Source organism: Rattus rattus, chromosome 7 (genome assembly GCF_011064425.1).
Source record: "Rattus rattus isolate New Zealand chromosome 7, Rrattus_CSIRO_v1, whole genome shotgun sequence".
NCBI classification, from domain to species: Eukaryota; Metazoa; Chordata; class Mammalia; order Rodentia; family Muridae; genus Rattus; species Rattus rattus.
The window spans coordinates 111,807,208-111,826,895 of record NC_046160.1 but is presented as its reverse complement, the minus strand read 5'-3'; the positions used below and the strand labels follow the sequence as shown (position 1 = coordinate 111,826,895).

At 40.1% G+C, this 19,688-nt stretch overlaps 1 protein-coding gene across 1 annotated transcript in view; it reads right to left on the bottom strand.

Moving 5' to 3' along the window:
- Spata7 (spermatogenesis associated 7) overlaps nt 1–19,688 on the bottom strand; it is a 45,190-nt gene that overhangs the window by 2,748 nt on the left and 22,754 nt on the right. Inside the window, exons 5-10 of the mRNA XM_032908245.1 lie at nt 18,670–18,803; nt 7,725–8,161; nt 6,217–6,283; nt 3,118–3,233; nt 2,048–2,092; nt 955–1,032 (exon numbers count right to left, since the gene is read on the bottom strand). Of these exons, the coding sequence (XP_032764136.1) occupies nt 955–1,032; nt 2,048–2,092; nt 3,118–3,233; nt 6,217–6,283; nt 7,725–8,161; nt 18,670–18,803 (877 nt within the window). The remainder of the gene's footprint in view (nt 1–954; nt 1,033–2,047; nt 2,093–3,117; nt 3,234–6,216; nt 6,284–7,724; nt 8,162–18,669; nt 18,804–19,688) is intronic.

The following is a 19,688-nucleotide window of genomic DNA, read 5'->3' as shown; positions in this document are numbered from 1 at the left end:
AGCAACTACATGGTGGCTCACAACCATCTGTAATGGGATCTGATGTCCTCTTCTGGTGTGTCTGAAGACAGCTACAGTGTACTTATATATAATAAATGAATAAATCTTTAAAAAAAAAGAAAAAGAAAGGAGGTGTGACAGCACTGGTGCACTCACTCCTGATTCTTTTACTCCAATAACAACAGTGTCTTCCTTCATTAAAAAGCAAACCTGATGTCGGGATAGAAAAGTCACTGCAATGTCTGCAGTCGCATCTATGGCTGACAGTGTGGAGTGTGCTTGGAGTCCTGTGCTCTCCTGTAGTGGAGCCCTCCGCCTGGCGAGCTTTAGACACAGCAGTGCTGAGCTGCACTGCACACAGCTCCCCTAAGCAATGCAATAGCTGATAAGGCTTTGCAAACTCTCCCTTTCACATTAAGAGTACAAACAGTTTTCAGTTTGTCCGTACTAGATCTTTGTGAGATGTAGTAGCCATGTGTGGGCTGGGAAGGTGGCTCACCAAGTGAAGGCACCTGCCACCGAGCCTGATGATTCGAGTTCAATTTCTAGGGCCCACGTGGTAGGAGGAGAGAACCGACTTCCACGCGTTGTCTTCTAACCCTTACAGCACGCTGTGCCATGTGACCACACACACATAGAAATGTAATAAAATTTTAAAAACTTTTTTTGATTCCCAGTTTCTGACAGCAAAAGGTAGTCAGAAAGACTGTCCAGATAACAAAAATTCAGTTCATTATATACTCTAATATAAGCCAGGTATTATAAGAGTTAAATGAAAACAAATCTATTGTTTCCTATGGAGTGTGAAATAGTCTTTATAATTTACTATTAATTATAATATGATCATAAAAACAATATAACTTTTTGCAACCTTTTAAGTAACTTAAAAATCATGGTGTGAAAAATATTTAATATACATCTCAACTACCATAAACATTAAAAACCCCCTCTAACCTGTTAGAAAATAAACCAAGTTTCAAGATTTCATCCGTCACATTTTCCATGAAGCTGAGGTACAGCAGCTCTTCTTCACTGCAGAGGAACACAGAGCATCAGAACCGCTGTACGGCAAGAGGGCCCAGGCAGGAATGCCCAGCAATCTTGTCACAGGGACTGCTACCCATGAGGACAGGGAATGCTATGTTTTCTTGTGTTGAAAAAGGAAAATAGTAAAAGTGAGAAAATAGCACCCAAAAGAATAAAATTTCATCTTTCTGGAATATTCACAACAGCAAAGACTGAGATGCCATCCAGGGAGGCAGGGGTGTGATGCTTATTCAGTCCTATTCAGAATCTCGTGTTTACACTAGGAAATTTACTGAGGAGAAAGTTTTTTTTCCCCCTCAAAATCCCTATAAAAGAGAAAAGAATTTCCAACAGGCATTTTTTAGATGAAAATGCTATAGTAATTTTAAATTACTTAAACACAAAAATGTGTTCATTTATTACACTATTATTTACTGTCTGGTTCCTATTATAAAGTTTGGACTCTATTATAACTGATTCTACTTAGCTGACTCATGAATGAACGGCGATGGCAAGTGGTACTGGATTGCTGAGTGAACTAATTAGGGAGAGGCAGCTGTGTGCACCCGTATGTTTAAAAAACCAACCCACAGGAACCTGCTTAAGAACAACCAGGCTTGGGAATAAATGAAACTATAAAATAGATTATTTTCTTAAAAAAAAATGTAACTTAAAACTAAAACCTAACCTTCAATACCATGGATGAACATGGTGCATCCCAACCCACCAGAGAGACTCTGAGTTTCAAATCATCCCCTGCAGGCTTCCTCACTTCCTTAATTTATAAAAATAAGCACGACTTTTACACACTAGTTATTAGAAATTATTAGTAGATGTTATTAACTTAGGGAGACATTTCTACTAAAGGTAAAATGCCCAGAATTCCTCTACCAGCACTGATTAAATGACTGCTATTCCAAAGCTGGGAGGAGAGATGAGTTCCAGTCTTAAATTATCTAATGTTTCCCTCAGTCTTAATCCTGCTTCCCACCACAGTATGAAGAGGTCAACAAGATCTTACTCAGAGTAGATTTTACTATCTGGAGAAAACTGTGTGCAGGGTGCCCTAGAAAGAGAGAAAGATAAAGATTTTAACAACATAAAAGTTTGGCATTGAAATACTCAAGTTAATAAAAAAAAAGTTTGGCATTTATTCTGTGACTGGCATTCTACATTGGTAATGATGTGTTTTGGAATTTCTGTCTGTGCATTTTTCCTATCATGGTTTAATTCTGTGGGCATATGCATGAGTGCACATGTGCAATGAGTTTCAAAGACAGGGGAGTAGAACTCAGCCTACTTGTGGCCTTCCCTGGCTCGCCCTAAAACAGGCCTGAGGGGGAAGCTGGGCCCTGAGGGTCTGTGCATTCCTTTCTGCTCCCAAACGTGTCCTCATTCTTCCTGTGTGAAAATTCTTCTCCCTTCATCTCATACCCAGTTTTGAGAAATGCAGTTTTGAGAGCTAAAGCTTGCTAGTCCAACATTGTGCTAGGTGTACTGTCAGTCACTAAACATGAGGAGCAAACTTATTAATTACTGTGTGTGTGTGTGTGTGTGTGTGTGTGTGTGTGTGTGTGTGTGTGTGTGTGTGTGTGTGTAAATACCATGAGATCAGAGAGTGATTTTCAGGAGTCAACCCTCTCCTTTTATCATGGCTTTGGGGATCAAACTGTTCATCAGGCTTGCAAGGCAAGCACTTTCACTTGCCAGTCTCCAAGTCACAGATTTCAAACCCACCATATGGTAAGGCTGCCAGAGAATGGGCTCTGCATGGTCCGTGGAGAGAGCAGCTCCTGGAAACTAGCATTCCTTTCCCCTTTATCAACACATTAGCAAACTAAGTCTAACCTTGATTGAGCATTTTTATAAAATTTCCTTAGTAAGGCTAACAGTGCCATAGAATTGTACAATACTATAATATATTAGCACATGTAATTAAAACAGTACTTAAGGGGAAATGCTGAGCCTTTGTTACAGAGGAAAGCAAATGGAGATAGGGTTTCCATCTGTAATGTAGGTTGACCTCAAACTTACAGTGATCCTCCTGCCTTAGCCCCCATGTTCAGAACCAGGTGTGAGGCTGCCACCTACCTTTCTGAGGACGGCTGCAGAATCCCATCTTTACTCTTGTCCCATGCTAAGTTTTGTCCTTGTAAGGATAAAGGAGCTATTTTGTCTTCAGCACCATTTCTCATGTAATTAGGTGCCTGGAAGTGGAACAAAAAGAATACATTTTTATTTTGTTTCCAAAGTATGTTGTGTAAAAAAAAAAAGCAAATCTTAATGAAAATGACTACATGAAAGTACCTGATACATTAAAACAAAAACATCTCAGAACAGTTTACCCAATCAGCATTTCCCCATGTTTATTTAAAGATGAAATGACTTCATTTTTATGTTAATGAGCAACATTTTAAAGAGCATTAGGAAATCATAAGGCAAATCATGAGTCACAGGCTGGGGCAGGAGTCTGTGTGTAACCAGCTCTGAAGAGCCTGAAGCATGAGGGTCACACCTGACAAGACACTGATCTCACTGCAAGGGCTCCATAGCCATCCCACCTTTTACATTGTTTATTTTATTTGAAATAAAGTCTCACTGTGTAGCTTTAACGGTCCTGGAACTTGCTGTGCAGATCAGGGTGTTCTGGTTGCCTCCCAAGTGCTGGGGTTAAAGTGCCTTATACCTGGCTATCCTTGACAGTGTGTCCATCTTGTCTGATCCCAGAAACTAAGCAGAGTTGGTCTGGTTAGTACTGGGATGGGAGACATCATCCACCTATACATATACATGTGCAGACCCACATCAAAACTAAATAAACAAACAAATGAATGGACAAAAAAGACAGCATTGAAATCCATGAAAATGATACAAATTTGTAGCTTTTATGTAAATTTAAAAAAAAGTCCATGATTAAAAAGCACGTCAGTGTCAAACACCAATACGTCACATCTGAAGGCAGCTGCAGTAGCCATGCATATGGCCAATACTAACGGACACGGTAATGGCTTACTACTTGAGCAGAATCTTATGTGTCACAAGCCTGGCAATATTTTATTTGCATTATTTATAAGTTACGTTTTTTTCTTTTTTTTTTTTTTCAAACAGGTCTTCTGTAGCTCAAGAACCTTAAAAATCCCTTTGTGCCTGAGGCTGACTTTTAACTTCTGATCATTCTGCCTCTCCTTTCCGAGTCCTGGAAGTACAAGCATGAGCTCCTGGGCTTGGAGAAATGGCTCAGTGGTTAGGAGGACCCAGCTTCAGCTCCCAGTGTCACATGGACCTGTCTTTAACTCCAGTCAGGGGATCCAGGCAGCAGCTCACCCTGACCTGTCAGGCACTAGTCATGCACTTGGTACACAGACGTAGATGTAAGCAAAGCGTCCACACACATAAGCAAAACAAACACACACACAGAACAGCTGCTGGGCACAGGGGCACACGCAGAAACGGAGTTGGAACAGCCTGGTCTTCGGTGAGTTCCAGGACACTCAGGCAGGGCTACACAGATATACCTTGTCTCAAAACAAAAAAAATAACCCAAACGACATTGAAAAAAATAAAGATAAAGAAATAAGCATGTCCCATTACATCAAGTTCATGCAGCACCGGAGACTGGCTTTGTTCATGCTAGGCAAGTACTCTACCAAGTAAGTGACTCCCAGCTCTACAAAGCTGGGAGTGAAATGCTTTACAGTTCTCCAAGTGTAAAGTATGGATCTACTGTAGTTAATACGTGAGTGGCACTCTCAGCTCCTACACCACTGTGAGGACACAGCCTTTTCTTGAAGGACTCTGAACATTTGGATCCCAGTGTAATACACCGTGGGCGTCTGAACATCTTCACTTACCGCTATCACTGTTGCGATGATGACAATGATGCGTGCATGCTGAGTGTGTGAGTGCAGGCCTGTGCATGTGCATACCACAGTGCACATGTGGAGGTCAGGAGACACTTTGGGAATCAGTTTTCTCCTTCCACAGTGGGTCCAGGAACTAGGTCATCAGGCCTCTGTGCTAAGTGCTTCTGTCTGAGTGAGGAGCAGTCTTGTCTGCCCCAGGTCAATGTACATAGTTATCTATAGCCCTAATTATTTTCATAAAAACTCAAGGTAAAGCCAGGCACCATTTCTGAAGCCTTTCCCAGGCTAGGACTTTGCTTGCTTTGCATTCTCCCACGGACCCTGCAGGTGAGTGAGTTTTGTGGGAAGACATTTGGCTCTCAGAGGATTGTCTCTCTATGACCCTAAAGTTATCAATGACTGAGATGTAAACCCATCACTTCCTACCCACTTTCAGAGGAGGAAAAAGAAGTTTGAGTGTGATCAATTTGTTTTTGTATCTCTAAATCTTTGCTTGACTTTTAAATATGCAAACCATGTTTATGAATAGTAAATTTAAGTTACAGCACAAATACATGATTGAAACTACCCACATTGAATGAGTTTGCCTGAAAAATCTATAGCTATTATGTGTTAAAATAAATCACTGTTAAACATTCAAAATATAAATAGTATAAGTTTACAAAAGTAAAGGCAAACATTAAGATCATGTTATCTACTAATTCTATATGATGTATGACTTGTAATAATATACTCATCAACAATTCTATACAGAATGACAGGCGTTGAAAATTCAAACTACTATGTGGCTTTGTTAGCACCTTTAGGAACTTGTATATTTTTTGTGTCTGTCAGGGGTGGTACTGAACCCAGCCTTTCACATCCTAAGCAATTTCTCTACCACTGAGCTATAGTCCCAGTCCGTGGTTATTTTGGGATACAATCTTGCTATGTAGCTCAGGCTAGACTAGAATTGGCTATATAGTCCATGATGGCCTCAAACTCAGGTTCCTACCTTGACCACGCATTCAGATTATAGGCAAATGTCAAGCCTGCTTCTCAGAATCTGTATTTTTGAAAATGTCACTATTATATTTTATTTATCCACCCGTTCAGCTGGCCAACCAGCCAGCTAACCACTTGGGTGCTAATAACAAATGACTTCCTAGATTTGGTGGATCCATCTGGTCATTCAGAGAGCGTGGTCACCACCTGCAAACGATCACACGTTGACTTTATTATATTTAACAATATAAGTGTTTCTTAGCGATCACTCCTGATAGTCCAAATAGCTGTGTGCACTCCACACAGGTCAAAGCGCCTACTGCAAAGACCTCCCGTTCAGTACCTGTTTTGTGCTCACGTCTGAGTCCTTTGAGCTCTTTTTTTCAGCTGTCCCAAGCTCAGAGTCAAAGCTACAACATTTACAAAGAAATGACTGTTACTTCTTTATAAACACAGTGACACAGAGCGTTATTGTGAATAAAAAGTACAGTATAAGCGAATAAAATCCCAACTATTTACTTTTTTAAAAATGTCTAATTTCGAATTATGTATCTGAAAATAGATATGACTTGGTTCACACATGTTTCCTTTTCCTTACCTGAAAAGTAGATTTCAGTTAAATATACAGTGAGGTAAGAGAAATGAGACTGTAACATTTATAAAGATACGAAAATTTCTGCATCTTTCTTTTCTTAGTGATTAAACTTGTTCTGGGATAATTTCAAACAAGTGTATAGTCTATTCTGTCTACTGTCTCCCCCCATCCCCCCAATGCCAGTGCCTCCCCATCCCCCCAATGCCAGTGCCTCCCCACCGCGGCTGCTGGGCCTCCTTCCCTAGATGTCCCTTCCCATGTTCATTAAAACTATGGACTGCACCCCCAGTTTGTGGTCATGCTTGCCCAGTGGCCATGCTAATCTGTCTCACTTCAGTTTTAGTTATCTGTGCTGGCAAATCTGGCAGTGGTTTCTTCGTCCCTCTCCAGTGGATATCTATTAGAGATCCAATTTCTTTTTAAAATTAAATACTGCAGATGAATTTGATATCATTCTTCTTGCTTGCCCTCATAAAACCAATCTTACAGGGCTAAAGAGATGGCTCAGTGGTTAAGAGCACTGACTGCTCCTCCAGAGGTCCTGAGTTCAAATCCCAGCAACCACATGGTGGCTCACAACCATCCATAATGGGATCTGATGCCTTCTTCTGGTGTGTCTGAAGACAGCTTATATATAATAAATAAATCTTTAAAAAACAAAACAAAAAATCCAATCTTATAATGTTTGACTTCTTGAACAACTAAAACCTAGAACAAAATAAATTTCAATCACTTTGCAAACTTACTAATATTTATCATGACCCATTTTCTACAGGAGAAGGCAGATCGTACTTAATTTCCAGATGTCCTCTCAGCTGCCATGTCTGCAGCTGTTACCTGTGCCAGAGAGAGACACAGGGGACTGGAAAGGCTTTCCCCTTGCCCTCTGGGCTTCACTGTCTCACACTGTTACCATGAATACATATCTACAACTACAGTATCTGGCAATATATCTTAAGACTCCTCTGAAAACGTAACATTTAAAAACATACGAAGTTCAGGAACTGTTTACAACAATAACCTATAGCACTCATAGTTATAAGAACTGAACAAATCCAATAGCTTAATAGTTGTTTAATGGTTACTGTGCTGCTCCTAAAGACCTATGGGAAAGTCTATGAACTCATTGTAATGAGAAGGCCCAGCTAGATTTCAAGGCTGACATATAAAATGTACAACAAAAAGGAAATACTGCTTATTAATCATTTCCATTGGCTTGCTGGCCTTGCCATCAGCTCTGGACACGGTATACAAACCTGCTTAATTCAGTTTGGGTTTCAGCCTCCATCCGCTGATCTGAGAAATCCCTTCTTCTTTTAGCAGGTGTGTAATAGCGGTACTGTGATAGGAAGGACTTTGCTTCTGTTTTTAAAGTCCGTGGAGTGAATGGTGATTGGTTGTTAGAGAAGAGGTCAGCGTGCTTTTCCAAAAGATCTCCACTAGGTGTCTTGGAAATGACTACCTGGAACTGGTGGGCACTCCTAGGCCTCCTGTCATAGCCATGTCCACAGCCTGAGTACCTGGGTGGAGCGGTGCTGGGATACTTCTGGGTGCCATTCATGAGGATTTTATTTGACTCAGGTAGACTTAGATGCAGTCCCTCTGGCGAAGGGATGAGTGACTTTGAAAATGATGGGTATCTTGTCAATCTTTCTTCAATTAACACATCCTGGTCTTGTGGTTCCCCTGAGGGCTAAGAACATTTGACATGATAGTCATCAGTTGCACTGTCACTGGGGAATCTTGGGACTAACTTATACATGTATCTTGGCTCTAACTTAGCACTTTTTTCCCCTCACACTTATGGAGCTGGACCCCAGGGCCTTGAGCTCTCAGGCAAGGGCTCTACCACTGAGACACCTTCCCAGTCCTGTCCGTATCTTCTAAAAAGGGGGTGGGGGGCGCAGAACCACAGATACAAGATGATCTGCTCTTTAATAGCATATATTATCAGTTTTAAAAATTCATCTGAAAAACTATCAATTTTAGAATTTGTTTGTAGCACAAGAAATCTTAAGATCTTAACTCCTGTCTTGATAATGTACAGGTCAGCTAACTTACAAACTGATATATCTAAGTAAGGAAACTCTAGGACTACTTCTTTTTTTTTTTTTAACATTTATTTATTATGTATACAGCATACAGTTTTCTGCCTGCATGTATGCACCTGCAGGCCAGAAGAGGGCATCAGACCTGATCATAGATGGTTGTGAGCCACCATGTGGTTGCTGGGAACTCAGGACCTCTGGAAGAGCAGACAGTGCTCTTAACCTCTGAGCCATCTCTCCAGCCCCCGTGGGCTACTTCTTAAATAGGTCTAGACACACAATTTACTTTCCAACTTTTCTTTCCCAAAATAAAAGACAAAATGAGCTAAAATGAGTATTCTGTCTTAAATCATGAGGCTTCATGTTACTTTTCAGCACATTAGCTTTAAATGTGCTCCCAAACTAGACTCATATTACTGTTGGTGTACAAGACCTTGCCTCTTTGGAGAGAAGTTTCTGAATTCTGCAGAGCTATTAATTAATAACCACAAGAACTACTTATACTCAGAGGAATGGTGTAAGCTAAACCCAGAGTAAGGAGACATATATAGGGCATTAGGGTTGACTATAAAAGGAAATTCCATCAGTGTAAAGTTTTACTAAAATGAAAACCAAAGAGAACCTTTAAGGACAGAAATACAGAGGCTGGGGGACCACTGAGATGCCTAAGTGTATGTGATTTGTTATGCACTGTTTCTGTGATTTGGATTTATATAAAGCTCATGTTAAGCACAGAACAACTAAGTAATAAATCTCTTTCATGGACAATAGCAGAAGAAATGATGAACCAAGATCTTACAACTGTCAGATACTCAAACAGTTGAAAACTCAATTCAGTTGAAGACCAGGTGAGGTACAGATTATGTGAAAATACTCGTTTTACAAAAAGTTCCAACTTATTTATGTTTTATAAAAGAATGAATAGATCTTGATTTTTATTATTTGGACTGCTTTGACTATTTCATACTCTATTCACAAACACGGAACACATCCAAATATTTGATTAGTATTACAGCATCTGAGGGACTGCAGCAGCTGCAAGGGAAGCACTTGGAAGGGTCCTGAAAGCAACATCAGGGTGAGCCAGGATGAGTGGACAGCAACATGGGCAGTGAGGATATGTGTTCTGAAATATGAGATCCTATGCAGAACCTGCTAAGACATTAGGAGGTCAAAGCCAGCATTTTTACTGCAACTCTTTTTTTTAGTGAGAATATTCTTTAACTGTAGTAAATATCTGTCAACCATAAAATCCACCCAATTATTAAAATATACTACCTAAGTTAATAATTTAAGATATCTAAATGTGTCTAAAGCATTAATCATTAAAACTTATTAAAAATGTAGACAAACCAGGTCCCCAGCAGTGGTGAACAGAACCCTTGTCCCCTGAGCTCCATTTTCCAGCCCATGGCTCTGCCTGGATTTCCAGAGGCCTGCTGATTCCAGGGACAAAGAGTTAAGACCCTGCTCCCTGAATCCTTTGCCTTCCAAGTCCCCATAAAGCACACCCAATAGCAGTAAACTGCCCCCTGTCTAGCTCACAGCTCTGCCTGCATTCCTGGAGGCTTTGGGTACCAGGGTCAACCAGAAGGCTAAAGGCCAGTGTAAGAACACAATCAACAACAGCCAGGTCAATACAGCACCACCAGAGCCCACCTATCCTCCTATAGCAAGCCCTGGATATCCTAACACAGCTGAAGTACAAGAAAATGACCTTCAATCCAATCTTAGGAAGATGATAGAGGCCTTTACAGAGGAAATGAATAAATCCCTTAAAGAAATACAGGAAATACAATCAAACAGGTGAAGGAAATGAATAAAACTGACCAAGACCTAAAAATGGGAATAAAAGCAATAAAGAAAACATAAACCGAGGGAATTCTGGAGCTAGAAAACTTAGGTAAGAGAACAGAAAACACAGACACCAACATCACCAACAGAATACAAGAGATGGAAGAGATAATCTTAGGCATAGCAGATAGGACAGAAGAAACTGATACACTGATCAAAGAAAATGTTAAATCTAAAAGTTTCTGACATAAAACATCCTGGAAATGTGGGACACTGAAAAGATTAAACCTAAGAATAATAGAAATAGAAGAAGAAGCCCAGCTCAAAGGCCTAGAAAATATATTCAACTAAATCACGGAAGATTTCCATAACCTCAGGACTCACTGGAGGTGAGCTTAGACAAATGCAAATGGGAACTCAGGGAGTCCACCTCCACTAGACAGACAGGCCCCAAGTGGAGGGACAGGGTCACTAACCCACAGCCAAAATTCCTGACCCAGAAATGGAGAAGAGATTGAAGAAAAGGAGGTCCAATGACTGGTCCAACTTGGGATCCATCTTATGGGGGACATCAAGGCATGACACTACTATGCTATGATGTGCTTACAGATAGACAAGAGCCTGGCATGATCTCTCTCTCTGAGAGGTCCTACCATTAGCTGACTGAGACAGATGCAGATACTTACACCCAACTATTGGACTGAAATCTGGGATCCCTGTGAGTTAGGGGAAGGACTGAAGAAGCTGAGAGTGACAGAGAGCTACCCCATTGGGAGACTAACAGTCTCAACTAACCTAGACCCTAGGGAGCGCCCAGAGGTGAGCCACCAACCAGGAGCAAACCCAGGCTGGTCTGAGGCCCCTGGCACATATGTAGCAGAGGTCTACCTGGTCTGTCCTCAATGGGAGAAGATGTACTTAATCTTCCAGAGCCATGAGGCCACGGGGAAGGGGGAGGACTGGTGGTGGTGGTGGTGGTGAGAACACCCTCTCGGAGCCAAGAGGGAGGAGGAATGGGATGAAGAACTATGGGAGGGGGGCTGAGGGGGGCAATAACAGGAATGTAAATAAATAAAATAATAGTAAACACACAAGAAGCTTACAGAACACCAAATAGATAGGACCAAAAAAGATAATCCTCCTACCACATAATTAACAAAACATGAAATGTACAGAACAAAGAATATTAAAAGCTGCACAGGGGGTTGGGATTTAGCTCAGTGGTAGGCGCTTGCCTAAAGAAGGCCCTGGATTCGATCCCCAGCTCGAAAAAAAAGAACGGAAAAAAAAAAAAAAAAAAAAAGCTGCACAGGAAAAATGCCAAGTAACATATAAAGGTAGACCCATCAGAATTATACCTGACTTCTCAACAGAGACTTTAAATGCCAGAAGGACCTGGGCAAATGTCTTGCACTCTCTAAGAGATCACACATGCCAACCCAGACTAGCAAAACTTTCAATCACTATAGATGGAGAAAACAAGATAAACCAAACCAAATTTAAACATTATCTATCTATAATCCAGCTTTACAAAAGATACTAAAAGGAAAACTCCAACCCAAGGAACTTAACCACACCCAAGAAAACACAGGAAATAAATAATTTCACACCAGCAAAACCAAAAGGAGGAAAACACACACACGCACAGTACCATCACCAACATCAAAATAATGGGAATTAGTAATCTTCATCTTTAATATCTTTGAACACCAATGAACTCGATTCCCAAGTAAAAAGACAGACTATGAGAATGGGTGTGAAAACAGGGGCCATCATCCTGCCGCATAAAGAGCCACAACTCAACATCAAAGACTGACATTACCTCAGAGTAAAAGGCGAGAAAATGATTTTCAAGGAAATGGACCCAAAAAGCAAGCTGGTAGCCATTCTAATATCTAATAAAATAGACCTTCAATCAAAATTAATCAAGAGATAGAAGACACTAATCAAAAGAAAAAAAAACCACCAAGATGACATCCCAATTCTGAATATCTATGCCCCAAATGCAAGAGTACCCATTCCTAACTTTACAAAAGCTTAAATCACAAATTGAACCCCATATATTAATAATGAGAAGTTTCAACATGCTACTCTCACCAATGGACAGGTCATCCAGACAGAAACTAAACAGAGGAAAAATGGAACTAACAGATGCTATGACTCAAATGGAACTAACAAATATCTTCAGAACATTTTACCCAAACACAATGCAATATACCTTCTTCACAGCACTTCACAGAACCTTCTCCAAAATTAGCCATATACTCAGTCACAAAGCAAGTCTCAACAGATACAAGAAAACTGAGACAACTCCTTGATTCTTATCAGACCACCATAGAAGCTGGATTTCAACAACAGAAACAATAGAAAGCCTACAAACTCATGGAAACCAAACAGCTCTCCACTGAATGACCACTGGGTCAAGGAAGAAATAAATTAAAGATATTCTAGAATTCAATGAAAATGAGTGCACAACATACCTAAACTTAAGGACACAATGCTAAAAGGAAAATTATAGCAATAAGTGTCTTCATAAAGAAATTAGTGAGATTTCATAGTAGTGACTTAACACACCTGAAGCTCTAGATCAAAGAGAAGCAAACACACCCAAGACGAGTAGATTATCAGGAAATAATCAAACTCATGGCTAAAATCAATCAATTAGTAACAAAGAGAACAACAAAACTAAGAGCTGGTTCTTTGAGAAAATCAACAAGATAGACAAATCCTTCGCCAAACCAACTAAAAGAAAGAATAATCAAATTAATAAATTCAGAAATGAAAAGGGGGACATAGAAACACACACTGAGGAAATCCAAAGAATTATTAGGTTTTACTTCAATAACCTATACTCCATAAAATTGAAAAATTTAAATGAAATGGACTATTTTCTTGATAGATCAAAATAAGATCAGGTAAAGAATTTAAATACACCTATAACCCAGGACACAGAAGTGGTCATTAAAAGTTTCCCAACCAAGAAAAAGAAAACCCAGGCCCAGATAGGTTTTAATGTAGAATTCTTCCAGACCTTCAAAAAAGAGTGAATACCAATACTCCTCAAATTATTTCACAAAATAGAAACAGAAGGAACACTGTCAAATTCATTTTATGAGGCCAGTCACCCTGATACCTAAACCACAGAAAGATTCAGACCAGTCTCCCTTATGAACATTTATGCAAAAATACTCAAGAAAATAGTCACAAACCAAATCCAGGTACATATCAAAAACATCATCCACCAGGATCAAGTAGGCTTCATACCAGAGATGTGGAGATGATTCAACACACAAAAAATTCCCTCAATGTAATTCATCATATGAACAAACTGAAAGAAAAAAAAAACCCAAACCAAAAAACCCACAAGATCATTTCACTGTGTGCTGAAAAAGCCTTAGACAAAATCCAACACCCTTATGATAAAAAGTCTTAGAGTGATCAGGGATACAAGGCCCATACCTAAACACAATAAGGGCAATACACAGCAAGCAGATAGCCAACATCAAATTAGATGGAGAGAAACTTAAAGCAATTCCACTAAGATCAGGGCCAAGACAAGGCTGTCAACTCTCTTAATATCTATTTAATGTCATACTTGAAGTTTCAGAGCAGTAAGAAAACTAAAGGAAATCAAGAGAATATAAATTGGACAGGAAGAAGTCAAAGTATCACTATTTGCAGATGATATGATAGTATACATAAATGACACCAAAAATTCCACCAGAGAACACCTTCAGCAAAGCGGCTGGATACAAAGTCAACTAAAAATAAAAACATCAGTAGTCCTCCTATATATGACTCATAAATGGTTGAGAAAAATTAGGGAGACAACACCCTTTATAATAGCTACAAACAATATAAAGTATCTCGGTGTAAGTCTAAGCAGGCAGAAGACCTGTGTGACAAGAACTTCAAATCTATGAAGGAAAGCAAGACCTCCCATGCTCATGGGTCAGTAGAATTAACAATAAAAATGGCCATCCTACCAAGAGCAATCTACAGATTTAACACAACTGTCATCAAAATTCCAACAGTTCTTTACAGACCTTGAAAGAACAATATTTAACTTGGTATTAAAAAAAAAAGGGGGGGGGTTGGGGATTTGGCTCAGTGGTAGAGCGCTTGCCTAGCAACCGCAAAGCCCTGGGTTCGGTCCCCAGCTCCAAAAAAAGACTTCCAATAAAGGGATTAGGACACCAATCCAGCCATAAAAGCTTTGACCCACAATTTGTCTTTCCTACAAAATGTCCAGGGGTGAAAGGTGGAACAGAATTTGAGGGAAAGGCCAACCAATGACTGGCTCATCTTGAGACCCATTCCACAAGAGAGAGCCCACCCCTGACATTATTAGTGATATTCTGCTATTCTTGCAGACAGGAGGCTAGCCTAACTGTCATCAGAGAGGCTTTACCCAGCAACTGATGAAAACTGACACAGAGACCCATGGCCAAACATAAGGTGGAGCTTGGGGAATCCTATGGAAGAGGGGGAGGAAGGTTTAAAGGAGCCAGAGGGGTCAAGGATACCACAAGAAAACCTATAGGATCTTCTAACCCATAGAGGTTCATAGAGACTGAAGTGCCAACCAGAGAGCATGTGGGAGACTGACCTAGGCCCTCTGCTCGTATGTTATAGTTGTGTAGCTTAGACTGCATGTGGGACTCCTACAGTGGGAACAGGGGCTGTCTCTGACTCTGTCGCCTACTTCTGGACCCCTTTCCCCTAACTGGGCTGCCTTGTCTAGCCTCAGTAGGAGAGGATGCACCTAGTCTTACTGCAACTTCATTTGCCAAGGCTGGTTGACATCCATGGGAGGGCTCCCCTTTCCTGAGGAGAGGTGGAAGTCAGGGGAGGTGAGGTGAGAGGGAGATTCTAGGAGGAGAGGAGGGAGGGGAAGCTGTGATCAGGATGTAAAATAAATAACTCAATCAATTAAAAAAAGTAGGCAAAAAATATAGGCAAGTTAAAAATTACTATTATTGTAAATGGAACCATAAAACATGTATAAAGGTATATATGAACTACCATGGAGGTATGCAAGTTATAGGATTATAGATACTAAAGTGAAAGTAAATAGACATTAAATAATATTTGTTTATGTTATCATAAATGATTCATAAAGTACATTAACATATATAATTTAAAATTTTTGATAAACTATTCTTACCTTGAAATTATTTACTTTATATTCAAATGTCTCATTTTTGGCCTCTAAGGGCACATGGCATATGTATGGTAATATAACATACATGCAGGCACTCACATTCACATACAATAAAATAAATGTTAAAAAAATATTCTAGCTATAGAACAGCCTAGGGAGGTCTCAACCCGACCTGTGGACTCCCAGATTTCTCTCCTGAAAGAGATGCTTATATCCAATGTCTCCTGAATGCATTCAATGTTCCCAAAGCATGGAGTAGGCCAAACAAGAAACTCATGCCTCTTATCAAAGTCCTTATCAGACACCTGGTAATCTTTTTCTCTTCTTCCTTTCTGTTTATATCATCAAACCAGATTCCAAGTTTGGCAAGTCCTGGCAATTGCACTTTCTAAATAATAATAAACCTTCCTTGAATTCCTTGTGTTCTTTATAATGTCCAGGATAAGGTCTTATTCTTTCTTTCCCGGATTACTGCAGCTGTCCTATAATTAGTCTGCTGGTCACTGTGGCTAGTGTCATCTTTGTTAAAGGGATAACATCAGTGTCTAACTATAAACGGCTTTGTAGCTCCTCAGTAATTCTCAAGGATGAAACTAGTCCAGATTTTCCAGAATGGCTCCAATACCCAAGCCTTTCTCACTGCCTACTGATAAACCACGGCTTCATTTGTACTGAAAAGACCTAGAGTTAAAAGTACACTCTCCGGTGCTCAGTAAGTAGCAGGGAACCTGTTCTGCTAAGTAGGCTTGCCTGCTTTTTTCTCTTTTCTTCCCTTTCTCTCCTTCCCATCTTCCTTTCCCCCCTTTTCTTATCCATACCATGGACGCCAGGGCTTGAACCAATACTTACGTGAGAGCACGGGCACCCTCAATGCTGTTCTCTAACTGGTGACTTGCCCGTCTTGAACCCTGGCACTCAGTGGAGACTGCAGGCCTTAGGGACCTAACTTCCTGCCCATGTTTGCAGTGGAAATTTTACATCATTTTAGAATTCTGCAAAATTTTAAGCCAAGATTTATTACTAGCTTAGATTTTTCCCCACATATAAATTATACAGGTATAAAAGGAGGAAAACTATGGATTTTTAAAAAATATCAATTAATTGAAGTTAACTAGATATCAATTCTAACAAACTCAAAAAATAATGAGACTATGTGAAATCAAAACATATTTGGCAATATTAAAGAATTACTAATTTTATGGCATGATAATGGCATATTTTTTGAGAAAGCCTCACTACGTTGTCCAGTGTCACCTTGAGCCTGCCAAGTGTGCCCTGCCGAGTGTGCCCTGACTAGCTGGAATCACAGGCATGCACTATATACTACGCCTGGCCAAAGGATGGCTTTGCGTTAAAGATACATGCTGCCATGTGCATGGGTATAATCACCTCAGAGTACTGTGATCTGGAGGAAGCTGGAAAGGAAAGAACACTGGACTGAGCTGATCATGGCAACACTGGGTGAAAGAAACATGTTAGGTCCCTACAGCACTAAAGTTTACGAAAGTGAACATTTCAATGTTAAACTCCATGAAGATAAAAAAGCCAGCTGTTGAGAAAAATAAAAGTATGAAGTCTGCAAATCAGTGCATCAGCCAGCCTCAGCAGAGAAGCTCGTTTTTTGCAAGAGATGATAACTGACCCAGAGACTCACAACTGGACAATGTACAGAGGGTAAAGCACTCGGTCCTAAATGGAATGTATTTATCAAACACTTCCCGTCAAGGTCAGTGTTAGTGAAGAAAAGGTGATGGAAAGATGCTAAGACCCATAGGTGGTCGATGATTCCAAAGAAACAGGGTTTTCAGATACAACAAGGAGGGTACACAGAGAGACAGCACACACAAGACCTGCACAGGTTCAAACCAGACAAGATCCCAGCATGGGGAAGGGAAAAGGAGCACAAGTTCTACCTTAACTAAGAAGCTATGTGCAACTGACGCCGCTGAGAAGGCGGAAATCTGTTCTCGGGACTGACCCTGCGTATCGGCTGCACTCCAAGCCTGGGAGTCGGCCTGCGCAAAACGCACTCTGCTTTTGTGCACTTTGGTTTGTTTTGTCTTATTGTTTGCTTGCTTGCTTTGATTTTTACTTTGTTGTTGGCTTTAATTTTTGAGAGAGAGAGAGAGAGAGAGAGAGAGAGAGAGAGAGAGAGAGAGAACATGAAATTGGGTGGGTAAAGACGAGGTAGAGGAAGGAGAAGTATATGGTCAAAATATATTGTATGAAAATTTTTTTTAAATAAAAAAAATACCACCTATAAAAAAAGCAAATAATTTCCAACTTCTATAAGCTAGAATACAGAAAAAAGAGATAACTATAACCAGACAGAAAGAAAAATGTATACCAGTAATAACAGTGTTCAGATGACAAAATCTTAAACAAAAGTTTAGCCACTGAATTCAGCAACATAGGAAATCTTATAGTTTTGGTTGTGAGCCTAGCTTTTAAGGGCTGAGCTATCTCTCCAGCCCGAAACTCTTAATGCTTTAATCAGCACTGGAGAGGTAGAGGTGGGTCTCAGTAAGTTTAAGGCCAGTCTGATCTACACAGCAAGGAATGTGTAGAGAGACCATGTATCAAAACAAAATGAAACAAAAACAAATACAGAGAAACAAAACAAAATACAAAAGAAAGAAAACTTTAATGCATCACAGCTGCTATCTGTTTATATTAAGGACATAAGTCATTCACTGTATTGACAGATAAAATGGAAAATCACAGCATCTTTGCCAAGAAATGCAAAAAGAGTACTGGATAAAATTACTCATTGAGATCAAAATACATTGTATTAAAAATGCTTTTAATTAAAAAAAAAAAAGCTATTCACTGGAGAGTCTCTTGAAAACTGCCATCACTTCTCATCCAACCATAAGCAGAAGAATACTTCTTCAAATAAATGTTAAAGAAAGTTACAAACAAGAAAACCACAGTCTAGGCCAGCCAACCACAGCCTGCAGGCCACAGTCATTTCTAGCTAGCAAATGGAGCACAGCTAGGACTTCATTTCCATGGTGTCTGCAGTGGCTGCTCTCTATTGGCAGGCAGTTGTGACAAGGGGCTTGGCCTGAAAGGCACACAAAAGAACCCCTTGACTATTGATGACCAAAGTTTGCTGACCCAAACCTGCCCAACCCAAGCCAGGCAAGGATTTGCCTCACAAACACCTGCTTTTAAAGAGCAAAAGAACCTTACCCTCTGTAGAGAGTTTACAAAGAACTTGGAATTCATCTTAGAATTGGTCTGCATCGCAGATTTACTTAATTTAAACTCCTTTTCACACCGTGCCAACTCCTTCCTCAGTTTCTCTCTTCGTTGTTGGTCAGCATCTAAGGAAGGAAACACATTTTTAAAAACAGCAACAAACATAAATACTAACTTTTTGGTCTTGTTAGACTAATAAAATCAAGGATTTCTACATTCGCCTCGGCTATTCTGGAAGTTGTGAAGGTCTTGCCTGGAGGACTCTATGCTGGGATGAAAGCCAATACCCCAAGCACACCTGGCTCATCCTTCTTGCTAATCATATTTATACTACTGTTTAGGAGCAAAAGCCATATACTTCTCTGTACAAAGAGATTCTAAGTAATATGTAATTTATAGAAATTCCAAACAGAGAGTAGAGGCAGGAAGATCATTTGGGCCAAGAGTTCAAGGCCAGCTAGAAAGCAACATCTCAAATGAGCAAGGCAAACAACAAAGCCAACATCTTAAAGACATTTGCAGTCAGGCAGCCAACTTCTGTGTCTTGGACGTCTTGCTCATTAGAAGTACTAGTAGAGTAAACCAAACAACTAAATAGAGAATTCTCAACAGAGGAATCCCTAATGGCTGAGAAGCACTTACAGAAATGCCCAACATCCTTAGTCATCAGGGAAATACAAGTCAGAATGACTCTGACATTCCATCTTATATCTGTCAGAATGGCTAAGATCAAAAACGCAAGCAACAGCATATGTTGGTAAGAATGTGGAACAAATATTCCTCCACTGCTGGTGGGAATGCTAACTTGTACAACCACTCTGGAAATCAATTTGGTGGTTTCTCAGAAAACTGGGAATAGTTCTACTTCAGGAACCAGCTATATCAACTCCTGGGCATATACCCAAAAGATGTTCCACCATACCCAAGGACACATGCGCCACTATGTTCATAGCAAGTTTGTTCATAATAGTCAGAAACTGGAAAGATCCCAGATGCCCCTCAATCAAAAA